This window comes from Manacus candei, unplaced genomic scaffold (genome assembly GCF_025592945.1).
Source record: "Manacus candei isolate 608988 ecotype Guabito, Panama unplaced genomic scaffold, ASM2559294v1 h1tg000014l, whole genome shotgun sequence".
NCBI classification, from domain to species: Eukaryota; Metazoa; Chordata; class Aves; order Passeriformes; family Pipridae; genus Manacus; species Manacus candei.
In genome coordinates this window covers 3,699,959-3,716,297 of record NW_026138062.1, presented here as the reverse complement: position 1 = coordinate 3,716,297, position 16,339 = coordinate 3,699,959, and the positions used below count along the sequence as shown (strand labels likewise).

At 41.5% G+C, this 16,339-nt stretch overlaps 1 protein-coding gene across 1 annotated transcript; it reads right to left on the bottom strand.

The window, feature by feature from the left end:
- Positions 1–9,614: 9,614 nt before the first annotated feature.
- Positions 9,615–10,878, bottom strand: OXGR1 (oxoglutarate receptor 1). Its single transcript, XM_051780907.1, has one exon. The coding sequence runs from the start codon at positions 10,605–10,607 to the stop codon at positions 9,615–9,617; it is 993 nt and encodes a 330-aa protein (XP_051636867.1). The 5' UTR covers positions 10,608–10,878.
- Positions 10,879–16,339: the final 5,461 nt, after the last annotated feature.

The following is a 16,339-nucleotide window of genomic DNA, read 5'->3' as shown; positions in this document are numbered from 1 at the left end:
GACAAAGGTAATATTGAACAGACAGGGCCAAAACAGCTGGATCAATAAGACACAGTGAAAGCTTCATGACATGAGGAATCAGTCCTCCCTGTTCATCTATCAATGTTTGTTTAAGCTATTATGTTGTATTATCCTTGTGTAAATGGAGGGTATTTTTGTGTCATATCCTTTGATGTGGGTATTGCTTGGGTGCAACTGAGACAAATTTTCAGCTGTGTCAGTTTTAACTGCACATGTAGCTTAGAGATTACTGAGTATTAGGAACGAGTATTAATGCTTGTCAGTTCAGGTGCAAGTTCCACAGGTGGTGAAGATATCTCTCCAGCAGCTGTCATCCTGTGGACTGCCACTCACTTTAATCTCCCCGTCTCCTATATTTCTCTGGCACTTGGCAGTTCCTCAATTTTGCTGCTGAAGATTATGTGCTTCACAACTTTCATGAAGAAATTTAGTAGTTTGGTTACATTACAGGGAGGAATCTACCATAAATGATACTTCTGAATTTCCTTAATATTTTTTTAATAACCCATTTAGGGTGTCAGTCACAGTGTGCCCCATCTCAGAGCTATGGCAAATTAAAGGTGTCTAATGAGAAATCCTTTTCGAACAAGCTACTTTAAGGGCCATTCAGAAAAGTTCTCCAGTGAATTCAAAAAGTTTGGAGAGGTACAGAGCAGTGACACTTCAAATGTGTGCAAACAGGACTTGGGCATAAGCAATCCCTCTGAACAGCTTCTCTGTCTCTTAACTCTATGTATATGTATGTGTGTACCTGCACCTATGTCGACACATGGCAGTCTTTCTCTTCTTCCCTTGTGCTGTCCCCCTGCCTGTTAATTTTTTTATATTTTTATTTTATATTTTTATACCTTTTTCAAATCCTGGATACTTAGGGGTTTTTTTTGCTTTTTTTTCCCTTGTAACACAGCAGGCTCTTTCTTTTTAGCTCTTGGAAGGGCTCCAGTCATCCTTCCTAATTTTGTTCTTGCTCTTCTCTGGTGCCCAAAGCCAAATCTCAGCACAGTCCCCTTCCTTGGCCTGACCTTTCTCCCCCATGCAGTAGGGTCCCATCAGCACCTGGCCTAAACAAGTGAATCAACCCTTTAAATGGAGTGTGTTCCCCTGTGGATGTGTGCAGTGGGGTGGTGGGATGCTCCCTGAGGACTGGGGATGAGGACAGAGCCCGGGGCACCCCGAGTCTCATGTACCACATATTTGAGCTGTCTTGTCCTCAAAACTTTTACATTTATTTTTATTTCTTCACAGTTCCATTATATAGTGTCTCAATATATAGAATACATAGAGAGGACATATATAGGATGTTCTATATTCTCCTTTGCTGCATAACTGTAGCCTCTCACTTCACAAGACACATGAATATAATTCAGACTTCTTAAACTAGGTTACCTGAAGATGATGATCCACTGGATGATGATCCAATGCCATTTTACAATGGGCATTGCAAAAATTCACTGTAATACCCTGCAGATATACTTTAAAAAATTGTCATAGTATCAGAACCTACATCTCTTCCTTTTGCCAAACTTTTCATATAGAAGTAACAGTCAGCCTATAGATGAGACACAGTGGAGCATGTTCATCGTACCAGAATCAGAATGTGGACACCATTGACACCCTGTGCTGGCCCTTCTAAGGCACAATTCATCTGACCAACCTCGTGGGGGATAATTGGACCCTCCAAGCTCCCATTTCTGCCTGCTGACTATAAAAACACCTTAGACAGCTGTCTCAGAATTAGGCCTATATGTTGTCTGGAGTTAGTCGAGGAAATTTTACCCAAAATGACTGCTAAGAAAAAAAGAAAATTTGAAACAAATCAAAAAGAGACAAAGGAGAGACACCTTTTTTTTCCCCCCAGACGAGAAAGAAACAGTTCCTTTATACAACATGAGGTAAAAATAGTCCCCTAAAGAGGGTGATGCAGCTCAATGCAATATAAGATATATATATTTAGAAAAGGTCAGATAAGAATGTTCTTTGTATTCTAAATATGTGAATAAGCCTAAATTGCTGGGATGGTGAGACATACTCAATTTTGCAGTGCAGGAATGAGCCCCACAATTGTCTTGAAATAGCATTATCTTAACAGCAAAATTTACATCAAAATTTACACAAGCAAATACCCCAGACTTGAATAGCTTACCCTTGAATACACATCCAAATCCATTTTATTACAGAACATTATCATTTATCATGCAGGAAAACAGAACTTGTTTCCATGGCATAAAAAAAAAAAGAAGGAAAAGAAAAAAAAAAGAAGCTAAATTATCAGGTGCTATTGATATTAAATATAAATAAAAATCATACTTAGAGACTGGTCTTCAAACAAGTAGTAAAATCTTAGTAATTTGTATATAGCAGCAAATTATATCCAAAAAATATAAAGCTTTTGAAAACTGCTTCAGAAGATGTTGTGCATTGCTGCAATTATTTTTGTATCAATTGCTTTTTGTCCTGAAATGAGATTTCTGTTCAGCTGACTTCTGTCTCCAGTGTCACACTACTTTTATTCTACAGGAGAGAAAAGGAACAAGTAAAATGTATATTCATATCCAGAGGAAGAGGCTTAAGCACAACATAGTGCTGTTATTTTAAAAAAGTTGTATTTTTGCATTAGGCACTGTTTCCCTGTGTATCTGCATATGTGTGTTTATGTATCTCTATACACACAAATGATAAGTAGCTACATCATTTACATTTTTATGACTGAAGCCCTTGATCGAATTTTCATAATGCCAGGAGGGCCCATTTGGGATTCAGGTCCTGCTGTCCGAATGCTCGGACATCTGCCCCGAAGAGCTTGTAACTCTAAGAGGATAAAATGTGGCAAGGGAAATCATTACGGGGAGATGCAGTGACTCTCCCTGGTCGGATGGGAGGGTCAGTCAGCTTCAGGACCAGAACAAGCATTTGTGTTTTAGAGGCAGTGATTTATTGGTGAATCAGGAGCACCAACCCAGCTTTATACTGGGCTCACAGCCAGAATGTTCCTCCCTCTTGTTCTGAAACCAGGACATCAGGATGTCCCTGACCTTGGCTGAGTTGTACAGCAGTATCATCCCCTCCCAGAGAAGACCCCTCATGGCATGAGTCAGCCCTGGTTTTCCACATGCACACTTCAATTCATGTAAGCAAAAGATTTTGCTGTTTTGCTGTTCCTGGACTTCTTTTTGAGGTAGGAGTGAAAAAGAAAATGTTTCTCCATCACACATAAAAGGAAGATCTCAAACCTTTACATCTCTCTCCAAGGGGACATCACTGTCAGCCAGGAACCCTCAAGGAATGGTGAGTTCTGGCACATCCCTACATGTCACCCTTCTTGGCTCTGCATGTTCACCTTCCACAATGCTCTCCCCAAACACCAGCATCTCTGCGCCTAAAGTCAAGGTCCTCATCTCCAACATGCAGTATTGCCAGGCAGAGAAGGAGGGATGTCAACTTTAGCACTGGATAAAGGTGACAGGAAAAGCAAGGTACAGGGACATTCCTGAACCATGATCCCTCCCTGGAGCCAAGGTGCCAGAACCATCCTGAAAATCAGATACCTGCATTTGCTCAGGATGAGGAGGTTTTGTTTGCACTGGTGACTGTTGCAGAAGTTTTGTTCCTCTGTGTTTGCATTGATTGTCAGCCCTCCTGGCTTGGGGATGAGCCAGGACACCACTACTGATGTACTCAGTACAGCCCCACTGTAGGTAGTGGAGCAGAAGCACAATGGTACAAATGAAGACGTTTAGCTGTTTCCGTTGCTCCTGTGTTTCTGTTGCTCCTGTGTTTCCGTATCTCTGGTGAGAAATTGCCCAAGTGAAAAGCACATTGAGCAAAATGGCTTTCTTAAGCCTGTGCAAGTGACTTTTGAAGAGCAGTGGGAACTAAACATTCTGTTGTGGTATGAGAATAAGTGCTGCAAACTGGTGTGATTGTCCACTGGTAGAATTACATAAATTTCAGAAATCCGTAACACTCATTTTCTTCTACTATACGAAATCATTATTTATTTACAGTCTCGAAAAGGGGGTCCATGGGAACCTCATGAGGTTCAACAAGACCAAGTGCAAGATGCTGCACCTGGGTCAGGGCAACCCCCAATATCAATACAGGCTGGAGAAAAAAGCAATTGAGAACAGAAGGACTTGGGGATACTGGTGGTTGAGAGGCTATACACGAACCAGCAATGTGCGCTTGCAGTCCAGAAAGCCAGGCATGTCCCAGGCTGCATCAAAAAATGTGGTCAGCAGGTTGAAGGAGGTGATTCTTCCCCTCTACTTTACCCTCATGAGACCCCACCTGGAATACTGTGTCCAGCTCTGGAGCCCCAACATAAGAAAGACACGGACCTGTTGGAGTGAGTCCAGAAGTGGGCCATGGAGACGATCAGTGGGCTAGAACACCTCTCCTATGAAGAAAGGCTGAGAGAGTTGGGGCTGAAGAGAAGGCTCTGGGAAGACCTTCTAGCAGCCTTAGAGTACCTAGAGGGACCCTCTAAGAAAGATAGGGAGAACCTTTTAGCGAGGCCTGTTGCAATAGGACAAGGTGCAATTGTCTTAAACTAAAAGGGGTTTGATTTAGAATAGATATAAAAAAGTTTTTTACAATAAAGGTGATAAAACATTGGCACAGGTTGCCCAGAGAGGTGGTAGATGCCCCATCCCTGGAAGTGTTCAAAGTCAGGTTGGATGGGGCTTTGAGCAACCTCATCTTGTGGAAAGTGTCCCTACTCATGCCAGGGGGTTAGGGCTAGATGGCCTCTAAAGGTCCCTTCCAACTCAAACTCTTTTAATATTTTATTTTGGTGTTATCACCACCCCTGTCATCCTGGCCCAGCACATCACAGAAGTTTGGGAAGGCTTTAGACAACAGATTCAAAATTTCAACATAATTTGTGGCTACCACCTGAATGCCTGTGCTAATGCCTGTGGCTAATGCTCTCAACCTCATGCAAGTTAAGTCATCCATGTCTCCGTCCCTCAGGGTTTGCATACGCAAACCCATGAGCGGCCACTGAGGTTAATGTTTGGATAGGTAGTTTTATAAAGTGGAAATCTGCTGATGGATCTGTGGGGATATTCTAGATGGCTATTTGCATTGGATTTGTACATATGGAAAAAGAAAGGTTACTGGCAGTCATAGTTTTTCAATACAGTCCTTAAATAATAGTGTGTTTAATTGGGGTTCAGTTTTACTTCTTGGGAATGGACACAGTCGATAAATTGGAGTAAGCTTCTTGTCCTCCACCACTGATGCAAGACCAAAGAGCATTTTGGATGGCCATCCTTGTGTGGTTACACTTCTAAACCAAATGTAGCCAACTTTGTTTTGTGGGTTGCTCTACAAAGTCTTTGTGCACAGTGCCATCCCTCCCCACAGCTGTGCCAGCAGGTAGACCCATATTTCCTTCCTCTTGTGGGATCCGCAGGATCTTGTGGGATCCAGAACATGGGCTGCCAGTGAAAAATGAAAACAAAGAAGTAAAAGGAAAGGGTATGGGTGTGTGTCATATTCATTCAGAGATGAGAGTCTCATCAAATTTGATATGGGTTTTCCTCCCCTCTTCATTTAATTGTTCCTTATGTATTCCTGTACATTACACAAATACAGGTCTGTAGGAAGTACAGGGTATTTGATTAGGTTGGCTTGGACTGTCTGCTGGGCTCTTTAAGCATTCTTAAAATGGATGTTTCTGTCTCCTTAGAGGTAGGGATCAAATGATGTTTGTACACCTGGTAAAACTAGCCTTGTTCCACTGGCATAGTTGTGAGGTCCTGAAGTCCCATGTTACTATCAGATCTGCCTGACAATTTGCCATTTTCATGCTGATGGCACCACCTGGGTTTCTCCTTGAAAGGGTTTCTCCCATTTTTGTGTAAAAAATTCTACAAAGTTGTGGATGCCCCATCCCTGGAAATGTTCAAGGCCAGGTTCAATGGGGCTTTAAGCAACCTGGTTTAGTGGAAGGAGTCCCTGACTATGGCAGGGGGGTTGCAAGTAGATGATCTTTAAGGTCCCTTCCAGCCCAAACCATTCTATGATTCTGTAATTCTTGTTCCTTCTTTCTTGGCCATTGGAATGTGACTTGGGATAGACAGGTGGAGAACAATGTTTTGCTCTCTGACATTTTCTTGAGCCTGCAGCCTTCTCCCTCTAGTCCTGCTTTCTGATAGCTGAGCTTTTTGTGAAGATGAAGGTGGTAGGTCTGCCCAAGGGGTTAAAATGTTACCTTCCACACTTCCAGAGATGGCCTCAAACAGACCAGTCAGAGCCCTTGCTCTCACACTGCTGCAAAAATCTCAAGGATAAGTCTGAAGGTGAGAGCAGAACACATGTAAGATGGTGCACACAGTGACACTCCAAAGATAGAGTTCCTACTTGCTTTATAAGAGTGATCACTGTTAGTTGCCTTATGGAAGGAATTATTCTAGAAACTGACATTTTGGTTTTAATTATTTCTGGGAATCAGACACCAGAATAGTACTGTATTTGTCAAGAAAAAGTCCTTCTTGTCCTCTTCTAGTACAGCTTTTCCTCCTGTGAATCAGTGGAAAGGTGCTGGGGTTAGAGGTATGCATCTGGGCCTCTCCTGAGAACAGCATAATGCATATTTTTGCTTTATGTCTCTGTGGTTTGTATGGGGATGTGATAATACTCTGGTCTTGTGAGAACATTGCAAACATAAGGAGTAAATGATCACAATGTGATACTTACTCAAGGATTGGTGCTCTATCTATAGCAGATGGAGTATACAGGCCTGTTCTTTACTTCTTGAACATTTGTTCCTGAACATCCTGATATCATTTGTTCCTGAAAGTGAATATATTAGACTCCACACTGTAGGCAGTAAGGTAGGACTCAATTGGAGTTAAAACTTCTGTGTTGACATGCAGCAGAGGCTTAAAAGATAATGTATAAGCCTGATTTTGTTTAAAAAAAACCCTTGGTGGTTTGTTGATAGAATAACCTAAACTGAAAAAACAGCTAAGATGCCATGTTCAGCATTGCCTTCTCATGGTCAACCTTCTCAGTTCTCACTGGTGTCTCAGGAGCAAGCGACTGAGAGCAGCACTGTAAGCGCAGTGGAGAAGGAAGAACTACCCCTTGAAGACTGGCAAAAACAATGCAGTATGTGTTGTGGGAGGCATTTTCTTTACATCTTTTGGAGGTTTGCATTATGCAACATCTTTCCAGGCCAGCATTAGGTTAAATTCCTTTTTCAGCCTAAGATCTCATCCACAATTTGAGGCTGGATAGTGGTCACAGGGGAGATCATGCTGCACTGTGCAGAAGTTTTAAAAGTTACCTTGATGAATGCCTAAGTGTGGATTAAAATCCAGTGGGCCTATTTCAGGAGCAAAATGTCTTCCTCCTCTGCTTTCTGACAGAACTTTTCCTTTACAGAACTTTCCTTCTACCCTATACCAGACAAATGCTGCTCTTACTTTCCCCATCTTGTTCCTTCTTATGTCTCATCTCCTCTCATTCCCTCAAAAAGCCCATTGCTTTCTGTTTCCTGTTGTTCTTCCCAAGTCAGCTGTGAGATAGGCAGAGGATGGGCTCCCCTTGCCACAGAGGAGTCACAGGCTGTCTGCCAGTCACTCAGGCATGTGCCTAATGGTAATGGTGGTTTAGAGGTCTTGGTCTGGTGGTCACGTGAAGACCGGGCCATACACAGAGGGATTGGATAAGGAGAAGGGTTGCATGAGAGCCTTGCAGCAGCATGTGTTGCCATTGATTAATGGACATTTTGGAGTAGAGAGCAAAAGTAATGAAACATGAAATAAGGCTGTTATAAAAATATATTGGAGGATTCACTCTGTGATCATACTTTTGGACTCTGAATATTATGTTGCTAATAGCTTTGAGTTGCTGTTAGCCAGGGTACTTCAGCTGATCCTGAGACTTCTCTAGATATATCTTCAAGTATTGGACTCGCACTTTCTTACAAGTCTATTTTTTTTTTCCTGTGAGACAGCACATATTGCCTCTCAGATATGGTTATTACCCAAAGCTGTTCCTTACTTGGTGTGACCAAGCAGAGCTTCACTGAATAACTAAATGGGCAAAAATTACTTTGTGTTGTCTATGAACAGTGGAGAAGGACTTATAGTATGAAAAACAAGCCAGCAATGTATGCTCATATCCTGGGCTGCATAAAAAGAAACATGGCCAGCAGGTCAAGGGAGGTGATTCTCCCCTTCTACTCCACTCTCATGAGACCCCACCTATAGTGTTCTGTCCAGCTCTGGGGCTCCAAACATAAGAAAGATGTGGACCTGTTGGACCAAGTCCAAAGGAGGGCCAGGAAGATGATTGGAAGGCTGGAGGACCTCTCCTATGAAGACAGGCAGAGAATTGGGGTTGTTCATCCTGGAAAAGAGACGAGTCCAGCCAGGCCTGGTCTCAGCCTTTCAATACTGAAAAGGGGTTTATAAGAAAAACGGAGAGATATTTTTTCTTAGGGCCTGTCATGATAGGACAAGGGGTAATGGTTTAAAATTAAAGGAGGGTAGATTCAGATTAGAAATTAGAAAGGAATTTGGTACAATGGGGGTGGTGTGACACTGTCACAGGTTGCTCAGAGAGGTGGCAGGTGCCCCATCCCTGGAAGCATTCGAGGTCAGGTTGGATGTGGCTCTGAGCAACATGGTCTAGTTGAAGATGTCCCTGACCATTGCAGGGTGGCTGGACTAAATGACCTTTAAAAGTCCCTTTCAAGAAAAACTGTTCTATGATTCTATGGATTCTACATCAGTAGTGTGGAAAACCCTTATAGGAGAGATCTTGCATTATTGCACCATTAATCTTCAGATGGTCACTGAACAGGGTCTTAATGTGTAACTCCCACTTTTAACCACCTCTGGATCCACTCCAGTCTGTACTGGAGCTGGTTCTCAGCTGTTTAAAAGCAGTCAGGAATATTTGAGTCTGTATCTGATCTACTTACCTTTTATGGTCAGTGGAGAGAAACAGGCACTTCTTAGGTCATGATCCATCTTGTCCAAATGCAGACATCAAGAATAATTTGATGACTCACACTCTAAAACTGCTCATTTCTCTCCACTATAATGGGAAATTATAAAACGAGGACAAGGTGATTAGCTTATATGGGTACACCTATCCCTCTCCAGGGAGAGGAGATGAACATTCTATAGGCCTAAGACAGGAGTTGATCTCTGGAGCATCTTCCCCTCTCCATTTTTTAGGAAGGAAGTCAAAGGCAGGTTCCTAGCTTAGACTAGACACTTAACTTCTAAGTTAATAAAACTAATTTCAAATTTCTCCCACCCTGAATCTGTATCTGCCACTAATGAGCAACTATTTTTTTCTGGAACTGTCTAGTCCCTAAAAGAGCTGTCAAGGATTCAGGAAGCAAACACAGAAAAATTTCTAGAGAAGTTTCAATTTTAATTTTTTAGCATTTTATTTAAAGCTTTTTATTTTAATTTATAAGGTTTCTTCTTTGATGATCAATTTGTAACTCGAAACAGAACAGATTAACTCTTCTTTAGCACTGTCAGGGTTAACCTCTGTACTCCAGTGGCAGGGAGGTTGTGCCTGGCTGGTTGACAGCAGGTTTGTACCCTTCCTCCATAACTTTTTTATGGCATCAATCTCTTCTGCTTCAAGTTCTTGTTTGTCCTAAACTTGAGGAGTGAGAGGATCGCCTGCTGGAAGTTATCTCCTGACACTACATAGAGCAGTAAATTTCCAAAAATATTTAATGCTGCTAAAGGTTTAGTCATAATAAACACTAAAAAGATTGTTTTCTTCAAGTGGCAGGGAGCTGGTCGTACTCGGAGCTCCAGACGAACCCCTCGAAAGACGTGGAAGGGGAGGAAACACACATAGAAGACCACCAAGAGGACAACAGCAAGTCTGCGAGCCTTTTGTTTATAGCAACCCCCTGTGTGAGGCCCAGTAGCCAAGGTGTAAATAATAAGCACATAGCACAGAGTCACAGTCAGCAAAGGCAAGAAGAAGGCAAACACAGTCAATATCCAGTTATACCACCGACTAGTGTCAAGGTCCTCAGCATCAGTCAAGTCTGGGCAGATCGTCCTGTTCTGCTTATGCCTTGGGAAAATCAAGATGGCCAAGGGGCTGAGGGCCACCAGGGAAATCATCCAAATGACTATGCAAGTCACCACTGCCCATCTCCGTTTTTGAAGAAAAAGGCATTTAATTGGGTAGACAACTACCAAAAAGCGAAAGATGCTGAAGCAGCTAAGGAAGATAATGCCACTGTACATGTTGAAGTAGAAACAGAAGTGAATAAACCTGCACATGAAGTTTCCAAAAATCCAGTTATTTCCATTAGCAAAGTAGTGTATAAAGAAAGGAAGTGTGACTACATACAACAGGTCAGTGATGGCCAGGTTTAACATAATGATGGTGCTGCTTTTCCAGGGCCTCATCTTAGCAAAGTAAACAAAAATTGTCACTATGTTCCCTGGGAAGCACACCAGGAAGATTAGGCTGTAAATGATGGAGAGGTAGGATTTCACCCGTAAGAAATCTTCATCCTTGCAGCTTGTCAATGGATCTGCGTGGCTTGGCTGAGCAGTGAAATTGCTGGTGGATTCAGATGCCATGCTTGCAGAAATCTTCTTAAGGCTTTACAAAAATCAGATGTTTAGTTTTAGTTGATTTGTTGGGACAACTGCTTTCAGTTAAACCTTTTGTCACTGGAGAAGATGCTGTGTGTTTGAGAAGGCATAGTAGTGAGAGAAGATGGGAATTTGCTAATATACCCAGTCTGACCTAGATAACCCTATTCAAATGTTTAATTTTACCCTTTCCTCTCCTTTACATTTTATTTTGATAATTATTAATTTTACTCTTTTTAGTCTCCTACATTGAAGAAGACAATTACTGCTTATCTGTAAACCTTCAGGAGTAGGAAGTAGACATTTAGAGATCTAGAGGGAGTTTGGGCTTAGATTTTGTGAAACTGTGAACTAGTCTCAACCTTTCAGAAAGCAGAACCATAACCATATATTATCTTCATTAATCTGAGCTAATCAGTGTTTCACGCTCACGAACCAGAGATGCAGTTTTGATTTCATGAAAGTTAAAAGATATTAGGTTCGGATACAGATCTCAGGATCTGATGCTCCCGTAACATGACATTAATGGTTTGTTCCCTGAACATGATCTTATTCTCGTGGAGTCATCAAAGTATAAAGCTAGTATAAATGTTCTGTTTTGGGGGAGGGGGTTTGGTTATTTTTTTTGTTTTGTTTTTTAATCAAGCTTCATAATGGCATAGAACTGGCTGAAATTATTAAAGTCTCCTCAAATGTCAGAGGAAAAATGGAAAGCACAGATGTTGAGGGAAGGCACTGATCTTGGTTCCCATTCCATGTCAATTTGAGCAAGATAAACTTGTTTCTGAAATAGTTTCTTGTCTGCCATAGCCAATTTGGATCTCTCCAGTGAGTTCAAGACATAAGCTTTTCTTGGTAGTGTTTTATCCTGAAAGAATGGCAACTAAGGATGAAAATCATCTTAACTGAAGTCAGGTATCAGAAAGTTAGATACTTACAGTGAAGCCAGTCATCCTAAGCCTCCCTTTATCATCAAGGGAGAGATATAAGTTCCTCCAGGATATAATATACCTACCCATAATTGAGGTTTCTAAGATACATTGTTTACTCTTTTGGCATACCTATTTCTTTCCGTTGATAAAAGGATACTAGTTCACACTTGGATATCTCAAGTAAGGCAAGAAGTGTGTCACTGTGTGTCTTCAGCATCTCAGGTGAGCACCACTCCTCCAGATCCTAACTAAATTCATGTAAGAAAATATTTTAAAGAGATTTCCAAAAGTATTAGACAGGGTACTGTCAAGCCTAGAACCTCTCCCTTGTCCCAGAAACAGCATCTTTAAACAAAAACAGTGCTACATTGAACATTCAGGGTGAAATCAATACGTAAAAAAAAAAAAAAAAAAAAGGGGAGGGGGAAGACAGAATTGCACCTTATTCAGTTCTGCAAAGCCTGTGTATAGTTTTTTGATGTGATTCAGTTAACAGCATTTAGCATGTTACCTGTATAACTGTTTCTTCTTTGTTCCAATGACTGGTGGAAGATGACCAATTTGCTCTGACAAAGCCAGTCACGAAAGCTGGGACGCAACAGGAATTATTTGACCACAACCATCAGAAAGATGAGTATCACTGTTACTCAGGAGCATTTCAGAAAGAAATTTGAATAGTCTCCCCACAATTTAGTTAAAATGCTAATGCTTTTTAACATGAACATTAGTTCTGGTATAGCAGCTTTGCAGTCAAAGATGTATTAAGTAAAGGCCATGAAGTTTGTTTTAAACAAATTCAGATTTACAATCACAAAACCAGCTAGGAATATGCATATTTTCTCTTTTCTGCTGCTCAGTGATACCACTGTCACCCATAGTTATGTCTCTAACTGGTATATTTCAAGTCAAGTTAGACAAAATTTACTAGAATATTTGATTCATCCCCAGTTTAGCTTTCTTGCACTGCTGCTCTGTTCCTCATCTCAATCCTGAACCCTCCAAATTGAAAATGAAGAAATACTGCTTACCTGAAAACTTACAATTCTGCTTCTCCCTCTGATATTGCTTTGAGCAAAGACCACTACAAATGAAGTGTATTTACGTCTTCCTCACAGTGAAGCAGGTTTTAGTGTGGCTTTGCAGCCGTATACATTCACTCCCTGTCTGACTGAGACTCCACGTGGCCATAAATTAGGAAACTGGTAGAAAACCTCAGTTACTGGCTCGAGTATCAGCTCTTAGACCTCAGTGGCCGGAGGAGTCCTCTTTTGCCCTGTCATTTGTGCTGTCTTGCCTTCAGTGGGTAGATCAGGCTTTACTGGCAGCAGTTCTGCATGCTGAGATAGCTCTGTAGTATTCAAATAGCAGGAAATCACATTTAAATTAGCGTGTATGTGTGAGTGCATGTGTTTATAGAAGAGAAAATTAAATTTATTCTCCATTTCCTGTGAAGTGAAAGCTGATGACCAAAGTGAATAAGGCGTGTTGTCATTTCAAGGTCAGGTGAAAGGTGTTATGACACGCTGTCTTCATTAAAAACAAATCTCTAACGGGATATAATTTTCATCTCGTGTAAGAAATGAATGTTTCTTTTGGCACAATGTGCTTTTCAGGAACCATGGCATACTTTCTGCTTATTTTTGGTGAATAAAATATCTACAATGGATTGGCTGGTTATTACTGGAGTACCTGAAGTTTCAAACTTGTTTTCTTTTCAGCTTTGGTTTTTGGGCTTCATAATTCAAAAGAGCTGAAATTTTCCATACTTCTTCCTCCAAAAGACTGTTCTTGAATAAAAATCTCATTCTTAGCTTGAGGAACAAGATCAAAGGAGATTATTATTTTAAGAAGTTATAGCATCTTAAAGTTTAAAACTGTAAACTTCAACCCCGAGTTTGAAACTTGGTCCATTCACTTGGCTGCCCAGTGTGGCTGGCAGCCTTTCCACTTGGTACATTTGATACGTCTTACTCCCTGATGAGCTTATGATCCGGTATTAAATGAGCAAGCTTTCATTTCTGAACATTATGTATGTTGGCATGGTTACTGAAACACACACATAAGAAATATTTTTCAGCAGACTGTCTTGACACTTCTTGAGTGCCTATACTGTGGGCATGATTTGAGAGCAGGCTATTTGTTTTGCTAATCATACTGCAGAGAAAGAGTGGTAAAGAGGACAATCAAAACTGGGGCAGCAGTAATGTCTGACAACTGGAACATTATCTATCTGTTACCATTAGGGAAAGGGCACAATCTCTACTCTCATCTAACCAAGCTTTTCTCTAGGTCAATGCCCAGAACACTTTTAAAAAATGACCATAGTTTCTCAATAATTGTAAAATACACTGTCATGTACCAGCTTAGGGATCAGCAACTGTTTAAATAGCTATTACCCTGTTCGTAGACACTTCATGTGTCATTAGAAACCATTTGTATGAGGCTGTAGTGTTACAAGCACAGAGGGAGCTAATTATAGTTAGGGATCATTTAATGCATTCACTACTTAATCCATTATATCCCTTGAGCACTGGAGAACCTGTGCAGCAGTGGCTGTTTTTTATCCTTCCTTGGCAGTGGTAGTGCCTGAGGTAGAGCAGAAATGGGCTTTCCTGGAGCCATGATCCAGAAGTGATAGGGATTTGGTGCACTGGGGTCTTAAGCAGGCACTGGGGTCACCTCTGAATTTCTGACTCTGGACAGGAAAAAAGAATAAGACACACATTTTCAGATTGAACTTGAGAGATGGTGACTAAAACAAGGTCATTCATGCAGAGCTGCTCTGCATGGAGATACAGCTATACTCCTTAGCTTACCCAAATCTTGTCTAATCATCAGCTGGAGAGACCATGTGGCTCCTGCCCCCATTCTCCCTGTACCCTTAACCATGGTTACAGCAGCTCCTCATCGCACAGAGACCTTTGGAAACATTGACTTCAATTGCAGCCATGTGACTGGCCCAGGGGCTTGTGTCAGGCACTCAGAAAATTGAGAATAAACATGCAAATATATGATTTAAATGGCTTGTGTGGCATCATGTAGGATCTCTACAGATAAAGGCTGATTCTACAGCGTAACTTGCAACTCTTCAGTCTGTGAGCCTTTTCTCTTTACCAACCAGTTCTCCACCTCATGTTCATGGACCTTTTAAGTGTGCCTATTGGCAGATCAATGTGATCCTTCACAAAAACAAGGCCTTTTTGTGCTTTAAGGCTATCCTCATTTTGCTCCCCTTTACAAGCAGTGGAGGGAAATCTAAATACCCTGTAGTTTCACAATCAGCTTAAATGACTCTAATTGCAGGTTGCAGTCAAAAGAGCTGGCAGCACCACCTCAGTACTTTCATCCTAAACCACGTTTCCAATGCCCCCAGTGCTTGTGCAATCATGGGATGTGTTGGATAAATGAGCTGACTGAAGCCAAACCAGTTTTCTTATTCTTGTGTCAGCTTTTGGGCACTTTAGTGAGGGGCAATGGCTCCTTTCGTGGGTGCATAAGCTCCAGGTCTTATGGTAAGCAGTGGTGGGGACTGACCAGGGGCAAGAGGCGGTACAGTGGCTGGGGCTGGCAGTGAGGTTGCACGTGGGTTCCTGCTGTAGAGTTGTGTTTCTCTCATCATTACCAGCAACCAGCCACCTTCAGCTGAAGCTGGTCTCCAGTAATGCTTCCTCAAAAGACAAGACTCACCTCTTGTTTCAACAGTCGTCCAGGCAGGCTGGATTCATTGGTCAGACGGGCTATAATTTTCCCTAATTTGACAAGTATTGATAAGAATTTTAAAGACCAGTGATCCAACAGCAAAAAGAGAGCAATTTGCACCTTTCTTGAAACAACCATTATAAAATCCTATAGAGTTCATGTGCATATATATAAATGTTGCTCTTTGTCACTGTATAGAAAGGAAACTGGAATGATTTGGTGGCAGGATTATTAATTAAATATTTCCTCTTGAAACTTTATACTGCAGACTAGACCAGTTGTTACAAAGTACATGAAGCAAACAAGATGAACTTTTCATACTGAATTTTTCCTTCCATGATGGCAGGATGAACAGCATGCACAGGATGACAGATGGGTTCACCCACCTGGACGGCACAATCTTCCTCAAAAACTTCCAGTCTGACTCTCCAGTCTCTTTGTGGAGAACAAAGCCCAGCACCTTTATTTTGCTTAGTGGCTGGTTAAAAACAATGTTTCTCTCCTCCAAATGGGCTGGCCGTTAGGTTTTGCAGGCAGTGGGGTGGAAGAGGTCAAGCAGGGCTTTTTGTAGCATCTCAACATCACCACTGGACTTGACTGTAGTTAGGCGTCACAGGCATGAGGGTCCACAAAGTGCTCCACCAGCACAGGGGCTATCCTCATCTCATAAAACCTGTTCTAAAATCCATGGGCATGAATGAAAGACTCCTTTTAGAGTCAGACCTTCAGACATGACAGCACCCAGCATGGTGCAGTAGAAATGGCTCTGATTAATAATTATGCAGGAAAACAGGCAGTTTGTTGGGCAAGGGTTATGCTCCAGATTGTTAAGAGCTCTCATTATACGTTTTACTTTTGGTTCGGCAAACATATAATCTTTCTGTGGGTTATTTCCCTTAGCAGACATACATTAGTTTGGCTGATCTTACTCTGCATGTGATTGAATACCTAATTAAAGTTGTTATCAAACCACTATGCTCAGTTCTGGTGAGAATGATATCGTGTATCTTCATCACATGGGGAAATCAACTCTAGTTCTCCCTTCGTATTTCTTCCCTGAAACGGAATGGTAAGGGCAGCATTTTT